This window comes from Sciurus vulgaris (genome assembly GCF_902686455.1).
Source record: "Sciurus vulgaris genome assembly, chromosome: 15".
Taxonomy (NCBI): domain Eukaryota; kingdom Metazoa; phylum Chordata; class Mammalia; order Rodentia; family Sciuridae; genus Sciurus; species Sciurus vulgaris.
Genome location: NC_136476.1, coordinates 11,124,692 through 11,149,903, shown reverse-complemented (window position 1 = coordinate 11,149,903; position 25,212 = coordinate 11,124,692). Strand labels below are relative to the sequence as shown.

Genomic DNA, 25,212 nt, shown 5'->3' with positions numbered 1-25,212 from the left:
CAAACTTCTGTTGGCTATTTTCTAAGAGATATAGGATAGATCCTCTACTTTAGAAGAGTTATTAGGAGCACAATAAGGAATTCTGAAGAGGAGTAAGAGTCCTATGAAGTCTTAGTCTGTTGCCTGTGACTACAACAGAAATCTGAAACTGGGTCGTTTATAAAGAAAAGAGGTTTGTTTGGGCTCACAGTTCTGGAGGCTGGGAAATCCAAGATAAGTTACCTACATCTGGTGAGGGTTTTGTGCTGCTTTGTAACATGAATGAAGTCATAAGGGCAAGTGGGCATGTGAGGAAGAGAGAAAATATGAGGGGCAGACTCATTTCCTAATACCCACTCTCAAGGTAACTAATTTGGTCCAGTGAAAGTCCAGGGTTAATCAGGATGAATATTTAGAGTTTTTATAATTTTAGAGGAGAGCTTGAAAAAGTCCTCACACTCCAGTCAGAATGGCAATTATCAAGAATACAAGCAATAATAAATGTTGGCAAGGATGTGGGGGAAAACATATACTCATACGTTGCTGGTGGGACTGCAAATTGGTGCAACCACTGTGGAAAGCAGTATGGAGATTCCTCAGAAAACTTGGAATGGATCCACCATTTGACCCACTTCTTTGTTTATGCCCAAAGGACTTAAAATTGGCATACTACAGTGATGCAGCCACACCAATATTGATAGCAGCTCAATTCACAATAGCTAAACTATGGAACCAACCTAGGTGCCCTTCAACAGATGAAGTGATAAAGAAACGTGTACATATACAAGGGAATATTACTCAGCCTTAAAGAAGAATGAAATTATGGCATTTGCAGGTAAGTGGATGGAACTAGAGAACATCATGCTAAGTGAAATAAGTCAATTCCAAAAAACCAAAGGCCGAATGTTTTCTCTGACAATTGGATGCTGATCCATAGTTGAGGGGGCTAGGGAAAAATGAAGGAACTTCTGATTGTGCAGAGGAGAGTGAGAGGAGAGATGGGGCCGTGGGGATGGGAACAATTGTAGAATGAGACAGACATTATTACCCTATATACATGTATGATTACACTACAGGTGTGCACAGCCAAAGAAATGAGAAGGTGTGCTCCATTTGTGTACAAGGTGTCAAAATGCATTCTACTGTCATGTATAACTAATTAGAACAAATTAAAATTTTAAAAAATAGAAGAGAGCTTGAAAAAATGATGTAATTCTAAAGATACCTGTCATGAAATCAACTAAACCCATAAAAATGAATGCTTTGTCTGCTTCAGATTTTTACAGATCATAAAGAAACCAAATCCCTAGTGGTTTAATATCATTTGTTCCCTTCAAAACTCAGGTTGAAATTTGATTGCCATTTTGGGTTTTTGGGAGGTGATGCGATCAGTAAGAGGGATTCATGCTATTCTCATCAGACTGGGTTAATTCAAACTGAATTACATGGAATCACTCTTTTTTCAAAGTATATCTTTTAAAATATAGAAATACACCGACTTTTATCTCAGTCCTTCGTATCATCAAAATGGTGTATCGCACAGAAAATTAAGAATTATGAAATTAAACTTTTTTACAAAACTTTTCACTTGAATGAACTAGTGATAATATCTTACACTGGAATAGCTTTTGCCTCAATGGACCCTGATAATCATGCTGATGGGAGCCAGGGAGGCTGCATACAGGCAAGCATTTCCCAAAATACGTTCTAGTAAACAATAGTACAGTAAAAAGTTTGGAAAATACCATGGTTAACAATGTTTAAACACATGACCATATCACAAGGTCTCTCAGACGCTTCAGTTTATTGTGTGTACATGTACATGAGAGAGAGAAATGAGGTGTTTCTCAAACTTATTTGATCATAAACCCTTTTTCCATTGCACAACTTATGGAAAGCATTTTGGAATTGTCCATGATCCACCACTTTGTGAGATGCAAAAAAAGTCTGAATCAAAATTTTAGCTATGCTGTATTCAACATCTGAAAAAAACATTTACTGAACATCAATGTATTAGACTCCATTCAAGAAGGTTCTACAACTGATCAAAACCCCTACTTTCACGTAGCTTATATTCTAATGGGGAGCAAGAAAAAAACAAATGAGTAAAATGTGTCATATCAATTACGAATAGATTTCAAGAAAAAAATAATAGGGAAGGGTAACAGTGTATATGTGCAAGTATGTGGGCACATGCACATGTTTATGAGTTTGTGTTGGGAAAGGGACAATATTTTCAGTAAACTGGCCAAAGAAGGCCCTCGAGGGATAGCTGAGGCCACAGAGGAAGTGAGGGACAGAGTTATCACATAGCTGCAGGAGAAGCATGCTGAGGAAAGAACGCAGCAAAGACCCAAGGGTACATCAAAGACAAGGATCTGAAATTTGATTAAAACAAGTTCTGTTTTTAAATACTACTGTAAATATTACACAGTAGTCTTTTAAGAGACCTAACATTTTTTTTAAAGCCATGCATTTTTAAATTATATTTATTTTTATTGAAATTGATATTTCTCTTTTTAAGGACAGATATAGTGTTTTATTTTTTTAATTGAATACAGTGTTTTGTTTTCTTTCCACATTTTTATTGGTGCATTATAATTGTACACAATCATGGAATTTGTTGTTATATGTTCACACATGCACACAATATAACAATATCATTTGGCCAATAGCCATGCATGTTTTAGGTATACATAATTCACAAGTCTGGTACTTCACTGTGAAGAATCACAGTCCTTAGTTTGTTAACCTCAAACTCTGGGCGGGGGGAGGGGGGACGGGGGGGTGTTCCTGGGATATTTTCAGGGACTTTGTGAAGTTAAATCTATTTTCATGAAAACTAGGAAATACAATTTGCCCCTTTCTGGTTTTTTTTTTTTTTTCTGTTTTTGTTTTTTGTTTCTTTGTTGTTTTTTGGTTTTGTTTCGGCTGTGTAGACATTTGCACTGATGGTTTTTCACTACACAGACATTTGCACAAAAGCTGTAGTGGCTAAAACTTACAGAGTCTTGGCAAGAATCAGGGCACTGTAATCTTCACAACCATGACTGCCAGCTTCACTGAGAATGTCCTCAATGAAACATGAAAAATATTAAGTTGATTAAATACCAAGCCTCAGGTACACATATCCTTTTCAGTACTCTGTGATAAAAATAGGAAGTATGCACACAGCATTCCTTTTGCATTCTGAAGACCAATGGCCCTCTAAAAGGAGAAGCAATTATGAGACTGAGCTGTGAGCTGAATTAGCTGCTGCTCACTAAATATTTTTATTTGGGAAAATATAGTGATTTTTAGTATGGTCTTCTTTTGTTAACATGTAATAAATATATACTATTTTTAATAAATTAATAAATAAACGTTTTCCCATTTTTTTCTAATGTAACTATTGATAAATAGAAAACACATAAAGATAAGTTTTTGGTTATCCTGGTTAATTTTTAAAAGTATAAATGTTTTCTCAAAAGGTTCAGAAGCACTATTGTAATAAAATAACAAAAAAGTCATTCACGAACTTATATATGTATGTGCATATATATATGTATATGTGTATATACATCCATATATATGTGTGTATATGTGTATATATATATATATATATATATATGGGGATGTATGTGTATGCACACACGCATTTTTTAAATTGAAATAAAATTCACACAACATAAAATTAACTATTTAGAAGGAACAATTCAACGTCCTCTAGAGCATTCACAAAATGAGGCAACCATCATGCTATCCAGTCCTAAAACATTTTCATCACCCCAAAAGAACACCCTGTACACATTCCGCAGTTGCTTCCCATCACCCCTGGCAACCACCCATCTGCTATCTGACTCCAAGGATTTACCTGTTCCAGGAATTTCATATAAAAGAAATAATTTGTGTCCTTTTGTGACTCACTTCTTTCATTTAATGTTTTTAAGATTCGACCACATTGTAGCATGTGTCAATACTTCATTCCATATATCTTTGTTTTTAATTTATTCATCTTGATCTATTCTTTTAATGGTAAATATATGATCTGATTAGGAAATCTCTGTAATCTAAAGTGAATATGTAAGTATGTGTATAAGGCAATATTTGTCTCAAAGTATATATTTTACACAAGATATTATGGATTTCAGCTGTGCATAAATTTGTTTCTGTTTATAGTTGTTTCTGGGCCCTATCCATAGATTGCCTCTAATTTGCTTATATTTTAATTGACAAACTTTAATATATAAGCAAAATTCTTTCCAAAATATTATATTGTTAACAATATAGAAAGCCAATGCCACTTGCTAATAGAAAAAAATGAGTGAAACACTTCAAATCATCCAAGAATTTATATTATATCACTTTACTTCCTACAATACAAAATGCCCCAATTTGGGGATGATAATAATAAGCAAACATGGTTATAAATTGATAAGCTAAGGATTTGATTAATTCTAAAAGTAGGATTCATTACTTATTCTCTCCTCCCTGGAAAAACTGGTGAAAATATTTATGACTTGAGTGCCACACTACTCACCTAGTACTTGGCAGAGCTTAGGCATAATGAATGAATAACGTTCTTAGCTACAGGTTTGCTTTGAACATAAGAACCAAGTGAATTCAAAAGCCATAAAATTCTTCAAAAAGTTACAACATGGTTCTTGAGTATATTAAAAAACAGATCCACATTTAAGTTTTATCACCTTTACACTCTCTTTGTAATAAAAGAGATTCAAAATACAAGGAGGCACTTGACACTTGACTCCCCTCTTTTTGGGTGCAGAAGTCACTCCTTGGAAATGCATGATTCTCTGTACCAGTTCTTTTATGGAGACTTTGCCAAGTGCAAGAACATCCTTTTCCATGCTCCTTCAATGTGATATCCCAATTCTTCCCACTAAGAGCAGCGATGTATTTTTCTATCCCTTAATTCTGAGCACACCTTGTGACTTGCTTTGTCTAACAGATTAAAAAACTCATCAAGTGGCTAAGAAAATGAAAAGAGATAATGTATGAGAAGAACTTAACACAGTGCCTGACACATAGTAAATCCTAGTTAAACAACAATATCATTGACAGTATGTGTGAAGTAAGCAGCATGCATAGGAATTTTACTCCCTGTTACAGGGATTTTGGTCTGCATCCTTCCCTGACCTTTCTCCTCTCCTCTCCCCACTTGCCAACTTTGGGATGAGCCAGATATTAAAAGTTGATAGCAGACCCAGCATAAGGGCCTGCACACAGCGCATTTGGGTAATACTGAGAAAGTAAGAATTAACTGGCCCATCCTTGGGTTCACTGCAATCCAAAGAACTCCAGGTTCACCTTAGAGTTTACAGCAGTTATGACATAAGCTGGTGGGACTAGTTTAATTTGAACTATCTCCATTGGGTAATTCTGCTCACTCAAGAACTAGAAAAACTGTCAAACATATTGAGTACCATTGGCTAAAGGACTCATATGCACAGTCTCATTTAATTTTCAAAATAACCTTCTGAACCCCAAATAAGATTATATATTTAACAGATGAGAAAACCATTTCCTGTCCTGATTTCCTGAGGTCTACCAGAATAGCTGAAAAGAAATAGGGGAGAGGAAGGGAAATGACCATTAATGTTTATTGAACATTTATTTTTTACCTGACAAACAGTGGAACAGATCTTAGAGGAGATGAACAGTTTTAATCTTTACAGCAATAATTCTAGATAAAGAGCCAACTGTATCAAGAGGCAGCCAAGCATGATGGACATGAATGTGGAGTTCAGAGCTAGGCTGCTTAGGTTCAGAACCCGACTCTGTGCCTTCCTGCCTGTGTATGTACAGTAAATCCTCACCTCTCTCTACCTTAGTTTTCTCATGTACAAAACAGGGATAACAATGCCTACTTATTTTAACTAGGGTTATTGTGAAAATACTATTATTTAGTTAATAAAGAATTTGGAAAATGCTCTTGCACATGATCACATTGGATAAGTATTACTTAAGATTAACATTTATGAATAAACCAAGGCCCAAAGAGGTTAAGGAATGTACCCAAGTTTACACAACTAAGAAGTAATTGAACTTGAAGTTCAGATTCCTTGACTCTCATTTCCAATCACCCTAAGGCTCACAGACTTAGCAGAAAGGATTTGAGATAAAAACAGTCCTCCAAGCCAGAAACCTCATTATATCCCTTAGTAAACTCCCCTCAAAGCAATAACCTGCACATCATTACTCATTTCCACCAAGATCTGTCCTCTGGGGTCAAGCCACCAACTTCCAGACAGAAGCCTCAAGCTTCTCCTCCCAGGCTTTGCTCAGGATTTCCCAGCAAACCATGAAACTGTCTGCAAATATCCCCACTCATGCAAGGCCAAAACATACCACAATCAACTAATAAACCAGGTAAAACTTTCAAAGGACTTTCTTTCCACACAATGACCAGAAGAGGTGAGCACACAATTTAGAGATTAATTTGTCTAAAAGAAATCGCAGCTAGTTTTATTAGGAGGCCAGGAATTTAAGTCCTTACTTTCTATGTTAATTTTCATTTTGTTTATTTGTAAAGTGAATCTTAAACTCAGGTACATAAGTCTGATTGTCTGTTGATTCTAAAATTGGTGGTTTTGAAATTCTCAATATGTTTTCCAGAGGTTCAGAAACCAAAGTAGGAGATCATCACCATCACATCATCACCATCTTTATCAAAGCACACACTCAAATATTTTTATTATGTAGCAAACATAGATTCAAGAGTTTTTTACATTTACTGTTTAATTTAATCTTCAAAAATCTCTTACAAGAGGAATTCAATTATTCTTCCCAATTTACACATGAAGAAACCAAGGCACAGAAACTTTAAAGGTTTTTCCCAGGCATGCTTGTTCCACACATACTTTCCCTGCTGGTCTAAAGAAATTAGCCCCGTTTCCTCAAACCTCTTACTTGAGATGCAGATACAGTCTGAACTGTGTCCGTGGAAGCAATCCTTGCCCAAACCTCATCTGAAGGCATAAGTTCCACTAATTCATAAACTAATTCATAAACAACTGCCCAACAAGTCCATGTTTCCTAATCAATGATTTTACTGGGTGACAAGTTACCCATTGATATGACCTTTAATATCATGTCAGTATGGTTCTGTCCAGGTCTACTCAAGAGGGTGAATTCCAGTTTTACAGCATAAGCAGACTGCAATGTTATTCCTACTTATTAGCTTTCCTTCCTAAAAAAGGATAATAATATGTCCTTGTGCAATACCAAGCAAATTGCAGTTCCTGCCTACTGGTGCAATACCACCCCACTACCATTGGACTTGGCCTTGTGACTTGCTTTGGCCGATGAAGTACCCGTGGAAATGGCTCCTTACAGTCTGAGCAAAAGCTCTAAGAACCATTGCCAGACCCTCCTAGCTCTCTTGTTTGCTCCTGCCATGAGAAGCATAGCCCATGTCTATATTGCTCCTTTAGCTTATATTCCAGAATGCAGAAGGCAGTTGGAACCACGCTGACTTTCAGCAACTTGTAACTGGAGCAGGAAATCCGTCTTTGTTGTTGACAGCCACCAACACTGGGGATTTCTGCTACCACAGCATAACCCAGTGAAAGCAGATTTATACCGAGAGGTACCCGAAATGATTTTGAAAAACTCCAAAACGTGTGCTGATCACCAAACTATAGGAGGTTCCACAAGCCACGCTGGGCTCCCACTGTGTTACAAGAAACAGAACTTTATGTTAAGGGGAAAAGGAACAGGAAAGTGCAAAGGGCCTGTAGAAAACCAAGTGTGAAGGAAGGACACATCATAGAAGCAGAGTGACTGAGCAGAAGCCATCAACAAAGGAAAGAGGACATGAATAATAAAGGAACACCATAAATAACACAGCATCATGTGCAAAGAGGCACCAGGACAATAGGGAGGGTGGCACAGGAGCCTGGAAGCAAATAACCATCCAGATGACAAAAACACTGCCTAAAAGATGGAGGAAATCTAACATAATGGAGATAGAGAGAAAGGCCAAACCATGCTGAGGGGACTGTGAACAGCTCTAACAGAAAAAATAGTTCCACCCAAACCCTGTGTTTCCAGTAGCAAGTTCTGTAGAACTACCACTGATGTGGTCTTGCTCCTGAGCTCATTCCGAGAACCCAGTAAGAGCCCTCCATTTCCCATAAGGCTGCCAGTCCCTGGAGTCCTCTGCTCCCACTTCCTCCCTAAGGCCTTTTCCCATATTTAGGTCTGCTTCTTGGATGCCAGGCCCTGTGAAGCCATTTGTTTTGTATGAGCAAAAATAAGGAATGGGATACATAATACATATTAGAACCGTATTAGCCCAGAGCCTGTCATAAGGGTAAATAGAACCAATGGCTAATGGATTCTATATGTTGTAACTGCAGATTCTTTTTTCCTCCCAAATCAATTTTTCTCTTACCTGAAATAGGATAGCTATAGATTTGTTCCTCAGGCTTAGATTTTAACATCCTAGAAGAAGCATGGTACCTCAGGCAACTGCAGTGTGACTGCAGTAAGGCCACACCTCCTGGGGAAGCATTGCATTTCTGTTGGGAGACACTTTCCCCTAGCTGTGAAGCCTGCAAATTCTAATGCACCCTTTAAAGGGAGCATGAACAGTGTCTCCTGACAAATTCACTTTCTAGATCCTCAAATTGTGGTCTGGGGTGCCAATGGTATCAGCATCACTTGGGAGCTTGATAAAATCACAGAAGCCCAGGTCCAGAATCTGTACTGAATCAGAATGTGCTTTACCAATATCCCTGGATGACTCCCACCCACATGAAAGTTTCAGTGGCCCTCCTGGAATGACCTCTCATCCTAAAATAAGTGTTATTATGTCCCTGTAGCATATTGAGATGGACATATGAGCTAGGATTCTTGGGCACAGCATTCTGGAAATTGAGTTCCAACATTCATTAATTGTGTGTGCTAGAGTGAGTTACTTGATCTCTCTGAGCTTTTGTTTCCTCTTTGGAAACTGGGCATAAGGATGCCTGTCTTTGAGGACTGTGGTCAAGGATATCACATACAAAGCTGCAGAGTTAAATACCGAAAGATGCTAACTTTTGCTTGCTGACAAGGAGCAGGTTTTGCTGAGGGGTAAGGGGCAGGGGTGAAATGCTAGATGAAGTCAGTTTGAGGCAATCGGGGCAGGAGAGAAGAGCCAGCAGTGGATCCTGGGCATGCAAGACATTTGCTTAATTTAGTTGTTCCTGTCTGGCCCTTCATGCTTTCTGTTCTGTCTTTTTAAAAAAGCTGAAGTGTATTTAGAAAGGAGTTATACAGCTAGGAGTTTTGACACACAAGGATTTACTTTCAGAACCTCCTGCCCCACAGCAAGCTAATTATTTAGCAGATGTGCATGATTTAACAGCTACACTGCAGAGTCTCTCAGAGTCTGTGATTTCCACTCCCCCCCAAAACTAAAAAAAAACATTTTCCAAGCATATTTCCTTCAGAATATTTTAAAGACTCTTAACACGATGTCTATAAAGGAATTACCATTCTATGTTAAAATCATCCTGTTAGATAATAAGTGTTCTCTAAAAGAAAATCATGTCAGGCATTTAGGACAATTATAAACCTAAAATTTCCACTAATACAGAAAGTCAAGCCCAGACTAACTTTGAATTCCACCTCCCTAAATTTTTTTTCAATTGTGTTTGAATATTTCCCCATCCCCCGCCCCATACCACCAATGTAAATTAATCAAGTTCTTAAGAAAGATTGAGGTGTCTGGGGTTTTAACTCAGTGGTAGAGTAGATGCTAATCATGCATGAAGTCCAGGGTTCAGTCTGCAGCACATTCTTTCCCCACCCCACTCCCGGAAAAAAAATAAATAAATAAAAGGTTGAAAGACAGACACAGGGAACTCATTGCTTCCGTCTACAGGTCAAAGTTTCTGCTGCATCTTCATCTTTGCACATCTTGAAAGAACAATCCTGTACCTCTGCTATGCTATGGCTATAAAAAATAAATCGCTCTCTGATGCATCCATGCAGGATGCAATCAGGCTTTGGGGCAGTTAATGAATATAATCCAAATAAATAAATAGTTAGGGAGGGGATTTTGAATAAAGAGAGAAAGAAAATTTGGTAGAATCACACTTCCTCTGTAAGCAGGGAAAGAGTCTGTGTTAATAGGCAATTAAACTTCTTTCCCCACATGGAAATCCCAACTGAATCAACACAGGTGACATCCATGTTGCCCATTACAGGTATGTCAGATAATACCCATAGGCTTCCACAGTGACCTGCCTCTCTGGAGCCACCTTCCCATTACAGGTGGCACAGGTTCTCCTGAGTCTGTGGAGCCCAGCATGTTTCCACCAATGACACATTCATTAATCTCACACTTGCAAACTGTATGTCAAAGTCCATCACATGAAACTCACAAAAGGCTTGTGTCCACTTGTGCAGAGGAAAATTCAACTTCAGCATGCATAGATTTCACCATGAGATGGTCTCCTCCTCCACTGCTTTATTTTATGTAGATGAGTTCAAATTACCAATCTCTCAATAAGACTTTCCAATTATCTCCAAAGCATGGACCAATGTTTTTGTTCCAGAAGATGCTTAGTAATCAAAAGACACAGATTCTATGCCCAGCTCTCTTGTTAAATTAACTGGTTGTGTGCCTTGGATAAAGTTAGACTTTAGCTCTCTAGTCTCGTTCTCATCTGTGACAAAAAGATAATAACATGAGTCCCATCCAAGGTTGATCAAATGAGATCATGAAGGTGAGAGAAACTGTGTTCTGAATCGACACCAACTGCAGTCAGCCCTCAATATCTCCAGGGAATTGGTTCCAGAACCCCTTGAGGATAAATTCCACAGATGTTCAAGTCCCTTATATAAAATGATATGCATTTGCATACAACCTATGACGTCCTCCTACATTCTTTAAATTGTTTCTAGATTACTTATAATACCTACACACTAAATTCTGTGTAAACAGCAGTTCTACTGTATTGTGTAGGGAATAATGATCAGGAAAAAAAAAGTCTGTACATATTTGGTACAGATGCAGGGGTTTATAAAATATGTTTGATCTGTGGATAGTTGAACCCACGGTTGTGTGATCCATGGATAGAGTGGGTCAACTCCCCTGGATGATAATGACTAAAACCAGCAGAGTGAAGATGGAAGGTTACAGGACAGAAGATGAATGAGGTGACATTTGACTATGATACTATACATGTGGAGGGTTGACTCTATCACAGCAACTAACTTGTTACTCCATGAAGCTCAGTCCTTTTGAAATAACTGAGAGAGAAAGAGAAAAGAAGAAGAGGTGACTTCCCTAGTCAAATTCTACCTCAGGGTTTCAAATAACAGAGCAATAACTGCCACAGCAGTTTGTGTTGATCATCTTAATTTAGCAGCCAAGTCTTAATTGAACAAGCTACAGATTACTTACTTAGATTCATGGTTTACAAAATCAGCATTCTAGTCTCCTGATATACTGTACAGCTTCACCAATTTGTTGAGAGCATAGACCTAGGTTTCAAGAGAACTGGCCCCTATGTTTGGCTCTGTCATGACGTCCTATGGGACCAGTTACCCTTTCTAAACCTCTCTCAGTTTTGGAATTTGGGAAATTCCATCCATCCAGGGGTCAATTTGGAAATATTTATCAAAAAGTCAAAGCTTAAGCTTTTGCCCTAATAATTACATATTTGAGAAGTCATTTTAAGAATGTAATTCTAAAACAGGATAAAATGTTTTATGTACAAAGATGTTTGTTATCCTATAATTAATGATAAAAAAGGAGAGACAAACAAAATGTTCTATCATAGTAAATCACCTTTACTAACTGGTATTCTATTATTTAAGATGTTGATCCTGAATGCTATATAATAACACAGAAAAATGTTAAGTAAAATAGGAAAATGTATGAAGATCTTATTTTAAAACTTGTGCACAAGGAAGAAAGACTAAGAAAACTGCTTACCCAAACATAACCAACAACCATGTCTGGTTGGATGAAGGTGGATAATTTTTAGTTCTTATTTTTTCTATTTATGGGTAATTTTCATCTTTTCTATATTTTCCAGATTTCCTTTAGTGCACAGTTATTATTTTACAAAGAAACCAAACCTGCAACACAATAGAGGAAGTCGAGACAAAGGCTAAATGTTTCAAAGTTAAGGATCTATAATTCTGTGATGCTGCAAATGTAAAGGTCTGTGACTCTGGAATTGTTAACATAACTAACAGTTATGCAGCAAGAGATCATAAATAAAAGATGATAGCAATAGAATGTTGTATTTAAACCTGAGGAATCCTGACGGCTGGATTCCACATCATTCCCTGAAGTGAAGGGTCAGGGAGTGTCCAGTGGGACTCGTAGCAATCAGGGCAGCTGAATATCCATCTTGCTGAGAGCAGACTACCAACAAAGGGGCCGGTAGGAATGTATGGCTCAGTGTTTACAAGATTCATCAAAGTAGTCTACATAAATGTTAGCATGTGAAACCCTTTCTAAAGGAATTGTTTTTTATAGAGATGCCAGGGTTGGTCAGAAGGCTATTTTGGGTATGAAATAATTCCACAGAAGTGAGAAATACATATTTTCCCCCACAAGGCTCAAACTGACCTAATGGTTTGGAAGGATAATAAATTTTTCAAAATGTTTTAAAAGCCAGTTCTGGGATGGCATTTTGCTTTGCATCCACCACAGGGAGTTTATGTCTGGTCTTTTCTAGAGACTGGATCCAAGAGTAATGGCATTTCAGGCCACAGTCCAGGGGTGTCAGCCAAATGGCAAGCACACGATCCGTTACAGAGCCACAAAATTTCTTTGCCTTATGCTTAGAGTCTTAAAAAGCAGATTCACAATGAAATGATTGAAGAAGTATTCCGTTAGAAAATAAAATATTTCCTTCTTATTTATCTTTTTCTCTGAGCTATATGCAGTTCCTAAGACCTTGTTTGTGGTTTGCCTATAATCTAAAGAAATACATACGCAAAAATATCAAAGAAAGATGTTGGTAAACACAAAAAAGATAAAACCCTGAATCAAAGTTTAGGCTTGTATTAATCCACAAGAACCAACTGAAAGGCTGCCTTCTTTTTCCTGCAAGAATACGGCTCTCCAAAAGGAAATGACCCTGGAAGTCTGCTTTTGTCATAACTAACAAAGAATGAAATAATCTTACCCTGTATCCCCAAGGGATGTTGTGCACAAATCACACCAGCTTGCTAAGGACCAGGGGAAAGATGGACGTGTGAAGGATGGAGAATGGGAAATGGAAAGAGACATGGCCCCTGGCCTCCAGAGAAGAGCCCAGGGATACTGCTTCCCTGAGGGAGCAGTTGGGCCCTTGTCCTGTTTTCTCAGACATGCCTGTGGCTGTAAGCAGCTGATGTGTCCACCTGTTGTGACATTTCTGTCTTTTCAGAGCTGGGTGCTGGTCTTATCAGAACCTCTGACCACTTGCTACAGAAAATATGTATGAAGAATGCAGAAAGGGGCGAAACCCATCAGCTTGAAGGATGAATTCCACCTCCGCCCTCCTTGGAGCACACAAGAAACCCATGAATGTTTCTCTTTTTGTACTCCTTTGTTAATTGATAAAAGATCTTTTACTTTTTCTTTTCTTTTTTTCCTTGCAGAAAAAAAAAAAATGGACCTTATTGAATTGATGGGCACCCTATTTTTTAAAAATTAGCCACTTATCCTAAAAGTCCTGATTTTTTCAAATAAAAAAAAGAATGGTTCCCATGAGTGGAAACTCTTCCATAAAACCCTTTAATTAATTGTAAGTCCAACAGCAGTCCACCTCTCTTTCTGAGACTTTTCTTGGGGACTTTATTTTTCATACTGTGGTCATTGCTACAGCTCTTCTGGAGTCCAGAACCAAATTAGTTCTTGACTCGGGATGGGAGTGGGGAGTGGGGTGCTCACATCTTGTACACGTCGAGGCCTATTTATGCCACCACACATCAGGCTGGTATTTTTAGCACCGTCATCCTCCTCCATCCTGACTCATGATCACTTGTAATAAACCATGACATACCTGGTTTCACTCAAGAATAAAGTCTCCTACGTAAGAGGCCTCTGCAGACAACCAAAGTTTACCCTCCATGCCAGAACTTATTTCTTTTCTCCTTTTTTCTATTTTAATTACCTGAACAAAAAATTTTTCTGAAATTACTCACATGCCATACCTTTAACAATATTTTTCCTCAATTATTCAGGGTTATTACTATGAACATGAAGCACATATTGGAGTCCATGACGGTGTGTCACCAAGGCTGCATAGATATCTAGGACTATTTATACCACAACAAACACAGTGGCACTTGTCTCCATCTGCTTCTTCCAGGACCCATTTGATTTTGTTTTCTGTGTGTGTGTGTGTGTGTGTGTGTGTGTGTGTGTGTTTCAGGACTTTAACTCAGGGGCATTCAACCACTGAGCCACATCCCCAGCCCTATTTTGTATTTTATTTAGAGACAGGGTCTCACTGAGTTGCTTAGCACCTCGCTTTTGCTGAGGCTGGCTTTGAACTCTTGTCCTCACCTCAGCCTCCCAAGCTGCTAGGATTATAGGCGTGTGCCATTGCACCTGACTTAATTTTGATTTTGTTGGTGCAATTTTCCCATCATAAGCTAGCAACCACTACACTTCCATTTCTATCATCTGTTTCTGAGAGAAGCAACTTCAGGAATACTGTGGCAAAGTACATATGAAATAAAAACATCAATAATGGTAGCTGGCATTTGTATATCTTTGCTGTATTCCTGGTAATGCTGAGAACAATTTTCAGGTATTATCTCACAAATAGTCTCCAAGATAGAGTGTGGGAGGTGGATTTTTCTGTGAGAAACATAATGACGGGTTTCAATAATCAGTTCCAGGTGCCTGAAGGGGAGCTGCCTTTGCCTAACTTCCTGTTTTCGGATGACTCTGGGTGGACTGATGTTGCCAGAAAAGTGAGTTCAGACATAGAAATTGTTGCCCTTGCAACTCATCTCATCCTGAATTTTGGATTTTCTTCTGGGCCACACCACTTTTCAGGCTTACTTGCTCCATGAATCCTTTGGTTCCCCCTTTTTCTCCTATTCCCTCCCAATTCTGCCTCCAACTACCTTTTTTCCTTTCTCCCCTGTTCCTTCAACCCTACATTGTGTGTTAAACAGAACTAACAGTTTCCTGGGACACTGCTAAACCAGCAGACTTGAGAGCCAGAATCAGCTGGGCACAATTGAGAGCTGTGTTCTGATCCCATGTCTTCTCCTTCCCAGCTGTGTCCCCTGGGGGACATTCACCCCACCTTACATTCAGTCAATCAATTCACCAATCAAAGTAATCCCGAAGGACTCCAACAGGAGAGAAGCAATAATGAAGAAAGGTGTGAAATCAAAAGTGCTAACAACCTTGACATTTAAATTTGTTTTTTTCCATTTAAGCTCTTTTTAAATGCATTCTTCTTATGAAAAATTTACTAAATGCCCACAATATTTATAGTTACTTGAAAACCTAGTCACATACCTTATCCTCCAAATAGTTTATCAGTCATTTATTTTTCTTTCAAATGGGCATACAGTGAGAAAAATTTCACAATTTATTCAACAGCCTAACACCGTATTCTTCTCAGAACACATTCTTAATAATATTGGTTGATTAGCTGATTACTCAAGGATTTTCATATAAAACAGGCAACACAGAGAAATGAACCACTCTTAGGTCAAAGGTAAAGACATATGTGCAGTCTCATAAATTACCACCCAACACTATTAAAAACCTGCCAAGTTGTTCAGTTTCATTTAAAGAGAATTAAGTGTTCCGGGAGATGCTGTGGGAACCGGCACTGAGAGAATAAGAGGCTCCTGGAATTGCAGGCAGGCGATTTGGAAGCAAACAGGGCTCTGTTCTTGACTGTCTGTGCATCTTGGGCAAACGTTTCATCTCAATGAGTCTCAGTTTCCTCAAATGAAAAAGAAAAAAAGACTAATCCCTACCACACAAGACCAATGTGAGAGTTAAAAGAAAAAAAAGTGTCTCCTAGCTAAGACTACACAGATATTCAACAAATTCTAGTTAAACTAAAGGGAGCTGAGAATTGTCCTTGTTTCTGTGAAATGTGAATAGAGCTGTTGGTCCTCTTGTCCACTCTTAGCCCTTTTTGCATTTTAATAATATGGATGGAGGTCTTATTCTCTCAGTACATGCACACCTACAACATCCCTAGGACAGGAATGATATTATTGTTTGCATCTTACAGACAAGGAAGCCGAGACTCAGGGGCCCAAGTAATCAAGACAGTGTGTCCAGTAAGGAAAGATGATTGAGTCAGGATCTGAAATCAGATATCTGGCTCCAGAACCCACACTGTCAACCGCCATGCTGTCCTGCATCCAGCAAACAGGAAGTGAGAAGGAGAACAAAGGCCTGCCTTCCTGAGGTTCTTCCAAACACAAAACTCAGGTTTTATGAAAATCTTCTAAGATCTGTTTCAGGGAAGGTGGCTTCTATCATGGGCTGCCTTGTTCCCAGTTTCTGGGCTCTAATATGGGAACATGTGGCTATTATTGCTCCAATCATCAAGGATGAGAAGATAGATAAGCTTTTGACTATGCTGACATTTACTCTGGGCTACTTGTTTTGAAGCCTCCACATGATATTCTCTATTACTAAAAGAGCTGATGCTCTAATATGAGTAGATGAACCCTGACCTGTTGCCAAAATATATTCAAGATCAAATACAATATTATAAAATGTACTTACCAGAGACCAAAAGGATAATTCACTTATAATAAAAGACACGTATACATCAAAGCCAAAAATTATTAAAACAAGTGCAACAAGGTAAAACTAAGAAAGAAAAAATTATTTCAGAAATACTAAGCTAAAGAAAATTAGCACCAACATAGCTTTGAGCTTCCTGGCAGCCAAAGCAAAAGTACCAAATGCATGAAACCAAAGACATGCAATTTTTCTAGACACTGTCATTTTTAAAAGACTCTTTTTTTTTCATGGTTCTATTCATTCTACAAATCCTTATAGAGCCTCAGGCACTATGCTCTATAAGAATTTCTCAGACACACAGGAAATAAAATCATACAGAAATTCTGATCTCTTCTCTCACTGAATTAGAATTCATCAAATATGCCCAATAAGGACATAATGACAAACTGAGATAAGTGATCTAAAACCATTGTTTAAAACCTGACTTAGAGGTCAGTGGAAATGGATAGCAGGGTCATGTTAACAGTGTTTTCAGTCCTCCTAAGAGCAATGCAAAGTGATCATGAGGTTTTAGGGGTGGTGGAAGAGAGCTGTGAATGGTGCTTTCATTATTGAGCACTCTGTGCTTCCTGTGCTCCCTGGTAGCAGCGTGAGATTGGTTTGCAGAACAGCTTGCTGGCCAGTGCAGCCATCCAGGTGGCTCAGTGATGCTTGAGTTACAGTACCTGTTAACAGCCTGATTTTTCTAACCCAGACTTTGTAGGTCTGATATTTTGGGGTCATCTAGAGCCCTATTGGTCTCACAAGAGCCCTCAGGAAGAAACATTACCTTCCCTTGGAGAGCAGACTCCAAAGCTACAGGGCTCAGAAAGAAAGGGGTTTGGGACAATGGCAGAGATTTTGAGTATCCTATTTCATTACCTCTGATGGGGCAGCCATGTATGACTGTGCAGTTTGGATACTGCACAGATTCAGAGGATACCATTGATAACAGAATACACATGAATGTTGCCTCCTGAATAAGACATCCCTACCCTGCTCCAGTTTCCTTTCGAAACAGACTATAAACTCCATGACGCTCTTATAATCCCAGAGTTTAGAAGAAGCCGTGACAAAGGCTACACAAGACCCTTTACCCCTCTGGTCTCACCTCTTTTGCAGTCTACATCCAGGCCTAGGTATTCCTTTCTCATTCTGCTCAGGTAGAATGGAGGGGTAGATGTGAGGAAAGAGTAAAGCCTCTATCACCCAGCCACCATGACTTGTAAGAGCTCCACAGATTAGTACACCACACCCTAAGTGATATCAACACCTGCTCAAATAAAAAGCTACATAGAGACAAACAAGTAGCACCAAAGCTGTCGCCTTTTTACTTAGTTGACATAAAATATTTTTTCAAATCACAGACTAAAGAGTGCCCTTGCTCAGCTGATCACAAGTCCTCCAAGATTCAAGCTGCCATCCGAAGGACAGTGAGCATTTCTTCTTTGAGACTGACCAATCCATTCTGAGATCTGTTTATGTGTTTATACTGGAAAAGTCTGGTTCTTTTCCAAAAGCCCTGGGACTGAGGGACAACCCCCAGCTGTTGGCCTGGATGCTACAGCAGTGAGAAATGGAACCGACTACAGAAATCAAGGGTTCGTTCCCCACCAACTAAGGAGGGTAGCACCAAACTCACAGAAGTGCTTTAGATTCCCAGGTTTCCTGCTCCTAAATGATCTGGCACAAGGCACTGACTCAAGAGCACCTGCCCTCATTTGCACGGGGGCTGGAGCTGGTCCCATGGTCTCTACGGGAGAGCTCAGCAACCCAGATGAAACCATTCTGCAGCTTCTCCTTCATTACTAGTCTTTACCACAGTGCTCCTTTAAAAGATACTTTTAAAATATCCTTTTTATATGCACCTTCTTCCCAGACAGGAAGTCAGGAAGAATATATTCCTCCAATTTCTGATCAAGGAGATTATTCTGCAGACATGCTGCAGTATTTTCTTTCTTTCTTTCTTTTTGAACATAAAAACCCCATATGCTGTGTCCACTCTAATACAGTCACTCATTTCAAGTTTCAGATGTGCTTTCTTTTCCCTATGCCACAGACCACAGAGCATAGCTTAACATTTAGGTCATCCAGAATTTTTCTCCTCCAGAAGTCCCCGTATTGACTAACACCCACCACAGACATCAGCCCTTCATCTGCAGCTGTCATTGCTGAGGACAGGTGCATCCTCTGGACTGCAGTGGAGACTCTATCCTCACTTTCTCTTTGAAAACCATTCCTGGGACGTTGGTGTGCCCTGTATTCTTCCAGCAGCAGCTGACAGGTCCCCTCCAAGCCTGACTCATGACCTACATCTAAGGGTATGTGGGCTGCAGTGGTCCCCACCCATCTGCAGCTGCTTGAATTGCATCAGGTGGTAACTTCTGGGTGTTAAGGAACACTCAGCTGCCAGTCCACCCAGAGCTCTCTATTCATCCCAAGATGATTTCTCGTTTACATCACTTTCCCCCGAAGTTCATGAGACCTGAACCATTTACTTCAATGAATTTGTTCTTGACTTGAACACTTTTCTGAACCGAGCACTATGAAGTTGGGAGGCATTTTCTAAGTTAAAGACAAGGACAGGAAATCCTCACTCCCCAATCTCCCTCAATTTCTCTTACCATGGTGTAACTAAAAATGGAAAGTCAGGCTGACATAAAAAGATTGATCTGGAATGATATGATTTCATTTCTGCCACTATTGCAATGCTGAATGAACAGGTGCAGGAAAGGCCTGTTCATTCAGCATTGCAATAGGGCATTGGCAGGAGAAAAAGAAATTGTGTTTTCACTTCATTTCCATGAGTATCTAGATCAGAAAAGTAGCTGGGTTCTCATACCAGAGTGAGCCAGGCTAGAAGGCATCACCCTTTGAGTTCCTTCTCTACTGCTCAGAGGTTTTGCCTTGCTCTACTCCTTATTGCCCTCACAGTCGTTGTATCCATCCCATAACTGTCACTCTGTATTTGTCAAGAAGGTGTCATTTCTGGAGACTTTTGAAAAGAGTAACTACCTTCCCTACTACCCTCCACCTTCAAATAAGGCTTTTTTATTTTGTTTTCATGAATTGGCTCCAGCCGCCCACACCTGCCCAACCAGGCAGGAGGCAGGCCCACTGGAGGCAAAGGTGATCTCTCTGAGGTCACACTTAGGGTTTACTTCTGCCACTTCTGAGAAATGTTGAGTATTCCCAATGAACCATACATAGTTTGGAGGAGCAGATTTTGAGGAAAGGAGGACATGATGAGATTATGTCATCAAATCTGTCTCAAATTAAGAACCAGACTGGGCTGAAAAACGGATCGAAGATAGTGCTCTCCCAACTCTAATGGAAATTAACCCATGACTTCCTAATAAAAATTCAAACACACCCCTTTCCATCAAGGATTTCTTTTCAATCCAAAGGTTTGGCCAAGAACAGAAAGCTTTTCTCCACGTGGTGACAAAAGAACAACTGTTTCTAGTCAGAAAAAAGAACCCAATTTCTCCAGAATTTTGATTATTAGAAATTATATCTATGGATTATACATAAATTTTGCAATTTATAGTTCATTTATAGTTCATTTCAATTTATAGTCCATTTTGCAATTTATAGTTCCTTTTGACTATTGAAAGTAGCAAGCCCAGATGATCATGAGGTTATATTAGGACTTTAGAAGGATCTCTATTTCAAATCATTAAAAGACATATATCATTCCTATAGAATATCAAAGCAACAAGTAAATATGGGGTGCTGATAATTAGGCATTTTTTAGGTATCATACAGAAAAACTATATTAACTTGTAATGGAAAACAACTTACACATAATTTCTAAACTCTAATTCTGGTTCTAATACAGCTTAAGTGTGAAAACTGGCATAATAAATTTCTGCTCCTTAAAATGTTTTTCAAAGGATTAGCCAAAATTTTTAAAATCCTATCATATTTCCATGAATAAAGTTCTCACAAAAGAATGGCCTAATTATTGATTATACCTTTTTCTCCAAGGAAAAGGTTATCGATTCTCTAGAGTGTTATCACTATTGTATTTGAATATTGAATAGTAGGTAAAAATGTTATTAAAATTTTCCATTTAAAATTTTATTTTTATTAAAAATGTAACTTGTCAGGAAAAACGAGAGACCAAAGATGACCAAAACACCTTTGCTATAGCTAACCATGAAAGGCTGAAGGTGATTTCTGGCCAAGAACCTATTCCAAGAAAAGATAAAATTAGCTTAATTATTCTTCTGACCAATGCAGGAAACTGGTAAGAGAATTTCAAATAACAGTTTCTTTTCCCTGCCTTTTTTTTTTTTTTTTTTTTAATGATGTAGAGCAATTGCTCGTCTAATGAAGGGATTCGGTAAATAAATTACACATTACTTTCAACTGATTACTCTGAAATTGGGACATTTCCTTCCCAGCAATTGCTCTTCAGAAATGAGACAAACCTCTTGCTTACATCAGCCCCCACAAAATACATGTTTATTGTTAAAACGATGGTAAAATAAATGTGATGGGACTGGAGCACAGGGCACAGGTGCATTATCCTTGATCACCATTCATTTCCATCCGACACACACACACCTGTCAAAATTCACTTAAATTTGTTAACGTTTCTTGGCCATTATTCAGTAAAGAACAGAGCATGTACTGATGCCATCAGAAATGTAAAATAGTTACTGAGTTTCTGCAGTATTTTTGTTCACCTGCTCTAGTAAAACTATATGGAGGTCAGTAAAAACAGAAATGATCACAAAGCTTCTCAATACTGAAACACACACACACATTTAACTCTCTGGGAGGCTTAACATAGAAACCAAAGTAATTATATAGTATTAATCAACTTTAATGGTTCTTTTAAAGATACTTACGGTTTAGACCACTATGAGGATTCCACTTTGCTCTCGGCTGGGAATGGACATTTGGGCATCTTCAGGCCCTCCCTTCCTGCACTCCCTTTGTTTTGCCAGGGTAAATGAGATACAGTAATAAAGCCCCAAATATCCTGCCTTGAGAGTAAGACGTCACCTTCACGCAGACTTTACGTTTGGCTTCTATGACGGTTTAAATGCATCATAAATCATGCATTTCCTTCTATGCCAGGCCGGTAAAAAGTGCTTTCATTGTTCATTAAATTGCTTCAAACAAGCACAGGCTTTATTTTTTTTAAGTGCCAAAACAGAAACATTTCCATTAGGTTTACGAATGCTATGCTGAAGAACCAAAACAGTTTGAAATTAGGAAAGTGCTAGAGTCTGTTGTTCCAGAATGTGTAGCAACTGTCAACATACACAGTGAAATTATCAGTCACTGTTTACATGGCAATACAGTAAAATATACCAGGCCAAATGCTGGTCTCCTCCCAGGAGAACAATAAAATCTCACATCGCTGGCAACAGTTGGGGCTCTCTCCCTTCTGCCTCTGCCCCCAATTTACAGATGTGAACAGAGATTAGAGAGGATGTACACTAGGATATCCTTTACTCCTGCACAGAGCAAGCCCTATTCTGGGAATGCTCAGATAAAATGACTGTTTGCAGAATCCTCCCAAATTATAACCTGACTTCCTCACTGGGGTTTTGCACTTGCAGCTCAAGCACCAGTCCTCAGGAATTCTGTTCTTCCTTTTACAACTAAGGTATCACATCTGCACAAGGCTGGGTTCTTTTTTACGAGGAGGACCACACCCATTTATCCCCTATCCTTCTGGAGCGAACTGCAATTTTTGATGAATTTCCAACGTCAGACCAAAGGCACCATAGCTGGACACATGTGACCCCACTTCAGCTGGGTCGCAACCACTCCCAGTTCTGCAACTGTGTCTGGCTGTGGTTGGAGGGTTGATGAGGCAGATTTATCACTTTAAGAACTAGCGTTCCAGAGATTGGGGGTGGGGGGAGGGTAACATCCCTAACACCCTGCCAACTAAGTGACAAAGTTGTCTTTTCCTCCTCTGCTGAGACACCCTTTCCTTTCCATCAGCACGCGCACATACACGCATACAAACCTTGCTCCCTCGACTTACCAGTTTAGATTTGGCGCGTTGCAAAAATTCTTCCATGTCTTTGCTAGGGATTTGAACCAGAGGTACCCGGTGGAGGGGGACGCAGAGGAAGACCTTGGGGACAGGAGCAGGGTCGCCAGAAAGGGGTCCGCTGGGGCGCAGAGACTAGCTGCTACCTCCTGCCGCTCAGAGGCGGCTGAGGCAGTGACTGCGCCCTGGGCGATTTCGTCCCAGGGCTTCGCGCCCCACCCCCGCGCCCCGCCGCCAGCTCTAGGTTACCGACTCGGTCCTAATAAGGAAAGTGGGTGTGCCGCCCGGGAGCCCCAGGGCTCGCCCCGCACGCTCGCTGGCACGCGCCTCCGGGGGCCAGGGCTCCGGGGCGGGGGGTACTGGGGGGTGGCGAGGGGTTCCTCGGCCAATCGCAGGGCCCTGCTGCGGCCTCCTGACGTGGCGAGCCGAAAGATGCTGCAACCATGGACAGCGCCCAGAAGTGCGAGCCAAGTGCAAGGGGCTGCTGCAGAGGGAGGCTCTGCCGCAGGCACCACGCTGCCAGCGAGGGAAGGTGGGAAGAGGGAGACAGGCCCCAGGAGAGCTCCCGTCCTCGGCCAGCGCCTCCTTGGCTGGCTGGCACAGTACAGAAAGCTCCAGCGGTCACTTAATGAGCTGGTCTGCTGGCCTGACCGGGAATGCACTCAGCTAAATTGGCGCGGGGAGGGCGCGGGGGAGGTACTGCTGAGCTAAAAGCAGTACGACCTTGATGGATAATGATCAGAAGAGTAGGCGGGAAGGTTGTTCTAGACTGCATCTTTCCTACCTACCCTCTAAATATGCCCATCAGCAACGGACATCCGCAGTTCTTTCCAACTGGATGCCCTTACGTTGGCCTGGGGCAAATGCATAGATATATCCTCCTGCAGTCCCTATCCACTCTCTCCTATGTATGCCCAGGGAAGGTTGAGGCAATAGAACCTTGCTGCTCATAGTATGGTCGCAGACCAGCAACATCGGCATCACCAAGCTTATTAGAAATGCAGAATCCTTCTGTCCCCCACCCCAATCTACTAAATAAAAGTCTGTTTCTACAAGGTCCTCATGTCATTTCTATGTACATTAAAGTTTAAGAAACACTGTAACAAATACTTAAATTTGCAGTTATGCACCTATTTTAAGCCATGGAGTTTTGTGTGTACTCACTAACCTCACTAGGTTTCCAAACTCCCTCCTACATTTGGGTTTTTGCATATCTGCCTGTAAAACCCTTCTTGCCCTCTCCCCAGGCCCCAGTGCCTGACTAACTTGTGCTTCAACTGATAAGTGGTCTTAAGCCTGGCTGTGCATTAAAATCACATCATAATCACCAAGGCTTTTTTAAAAATAATGCTGATACCTGGACTCTGTCCCCAGTCCAATTAAATCAGTATCTCTGGGCATGAGATCACAATATCAATCTGGTATAAAAGCGACCCAGGTGAGAGATTCTGGTTCTCAGTAAAAACACATGTCCAAATCACTCACAGGGCTTGTTAAAACATAGGTTTCTATGTCTTTTCCCCAGAATGTCATGCTTAATACTCTGGCTTACTAGGTTTGAGAATTTTCATCTTAAGTAAGTTCACAAAGTTTGCTGATGGTGAGGATCCAGGTACCACACTTTGAGATTTGTATTTTCTACTCTGCTATAAATTCTATTCTCCACCAGGCTGTGAGACCTTTTCTATCACATTCATTGATGGATCTCTAACATGACAGATGTTCAGATAACATATGAGGTCCTCAATAAATACTGGTTGATGAAAATAAATGTACATATGGGAAGGCGGAGTTTCTTTGCCCTCTGTGAGTCTGTGTTTCTGACTATATCTGTGTGTGTGTGTGTGTGTGTGTGTGTAAAACTATGTCCCTCCTTGTGATCCAATTATTCCTTATTCAGAGAAATTCAATGAAAAGAAGTCAGCAGAGCCTACAGATCTGATTAAAGGAGAGTGATAGGAACATTAAGCTCTGGGTTACATTCAGGTGGTGAGCTATGTAGAACCTACAGATTCTATCAGCTTTCTTTGCTGACTTAAGTAATTTAAAACCATCCAGGTAAAACAAGTGTTTTGTCAGCCTTTAAATCTGTGAAGGTGCACAGAAGTCAAGTAACATTACTGAGAAAAACTCCTGAGAATTCCTTGCCTCTGACTTCATTGGGGGAACTTAGTGACAATTGCACAATATTGTTTTTTCTTCTGACATTTGGTTATAAACATTCCCAGTAGCTATTACACAGCCTTGAAATGTTGAAATCATTTTAAACTAATTCCCCTCTGATATGCAACTTAATTCATTGATAGGTTCTGATGATTGAGTTTTAGACATCTTTGTGGGGACATTGCTTTGCATACTATACAACCCAAGCCCTAAGTTAGTTGGTGTCTGTCAGTTTTTTGCTCTCAGTTTTCTGTAATTTCATAGCATCCAGAAGTCTAGTGACTTTAACTCTAGGTAAAATAGTGTCAACCATGAATGCACAGAAATTAACTGG

General features: G+C 39.8%; 1 protein-coding gene across 6 annotated transcripts in view; it reads right to left on the bottom strand.

The window, feature by feature from the left end:
* PRUNE2 (prune homolog 2 with BCH domain) overlaps nt 1-22,904 on the bottom strand; it is a 255,008-nt gene extending 232,104 nt beyond the window's left edge. For all 6 annotated transcript variants that reach the window (XM_079112083.1, XM_079112086.1, XM_079112085.1 and 3 more), the window contains exon 1: nt 22,707-22,904. In XM_079112083.1, coding sequence (XP_078968209.1) covers nt 22,707-22,742 — 36 coding nt within the window. In that variant the 5' untranslated portion in view covers nt 22,743-22,904. The remainder of the gene's footprint in view (nt 1-22,706) is intronic.
* Nucleotides 22,905-25,212: the final 2,308 nt, after the last annotated feature.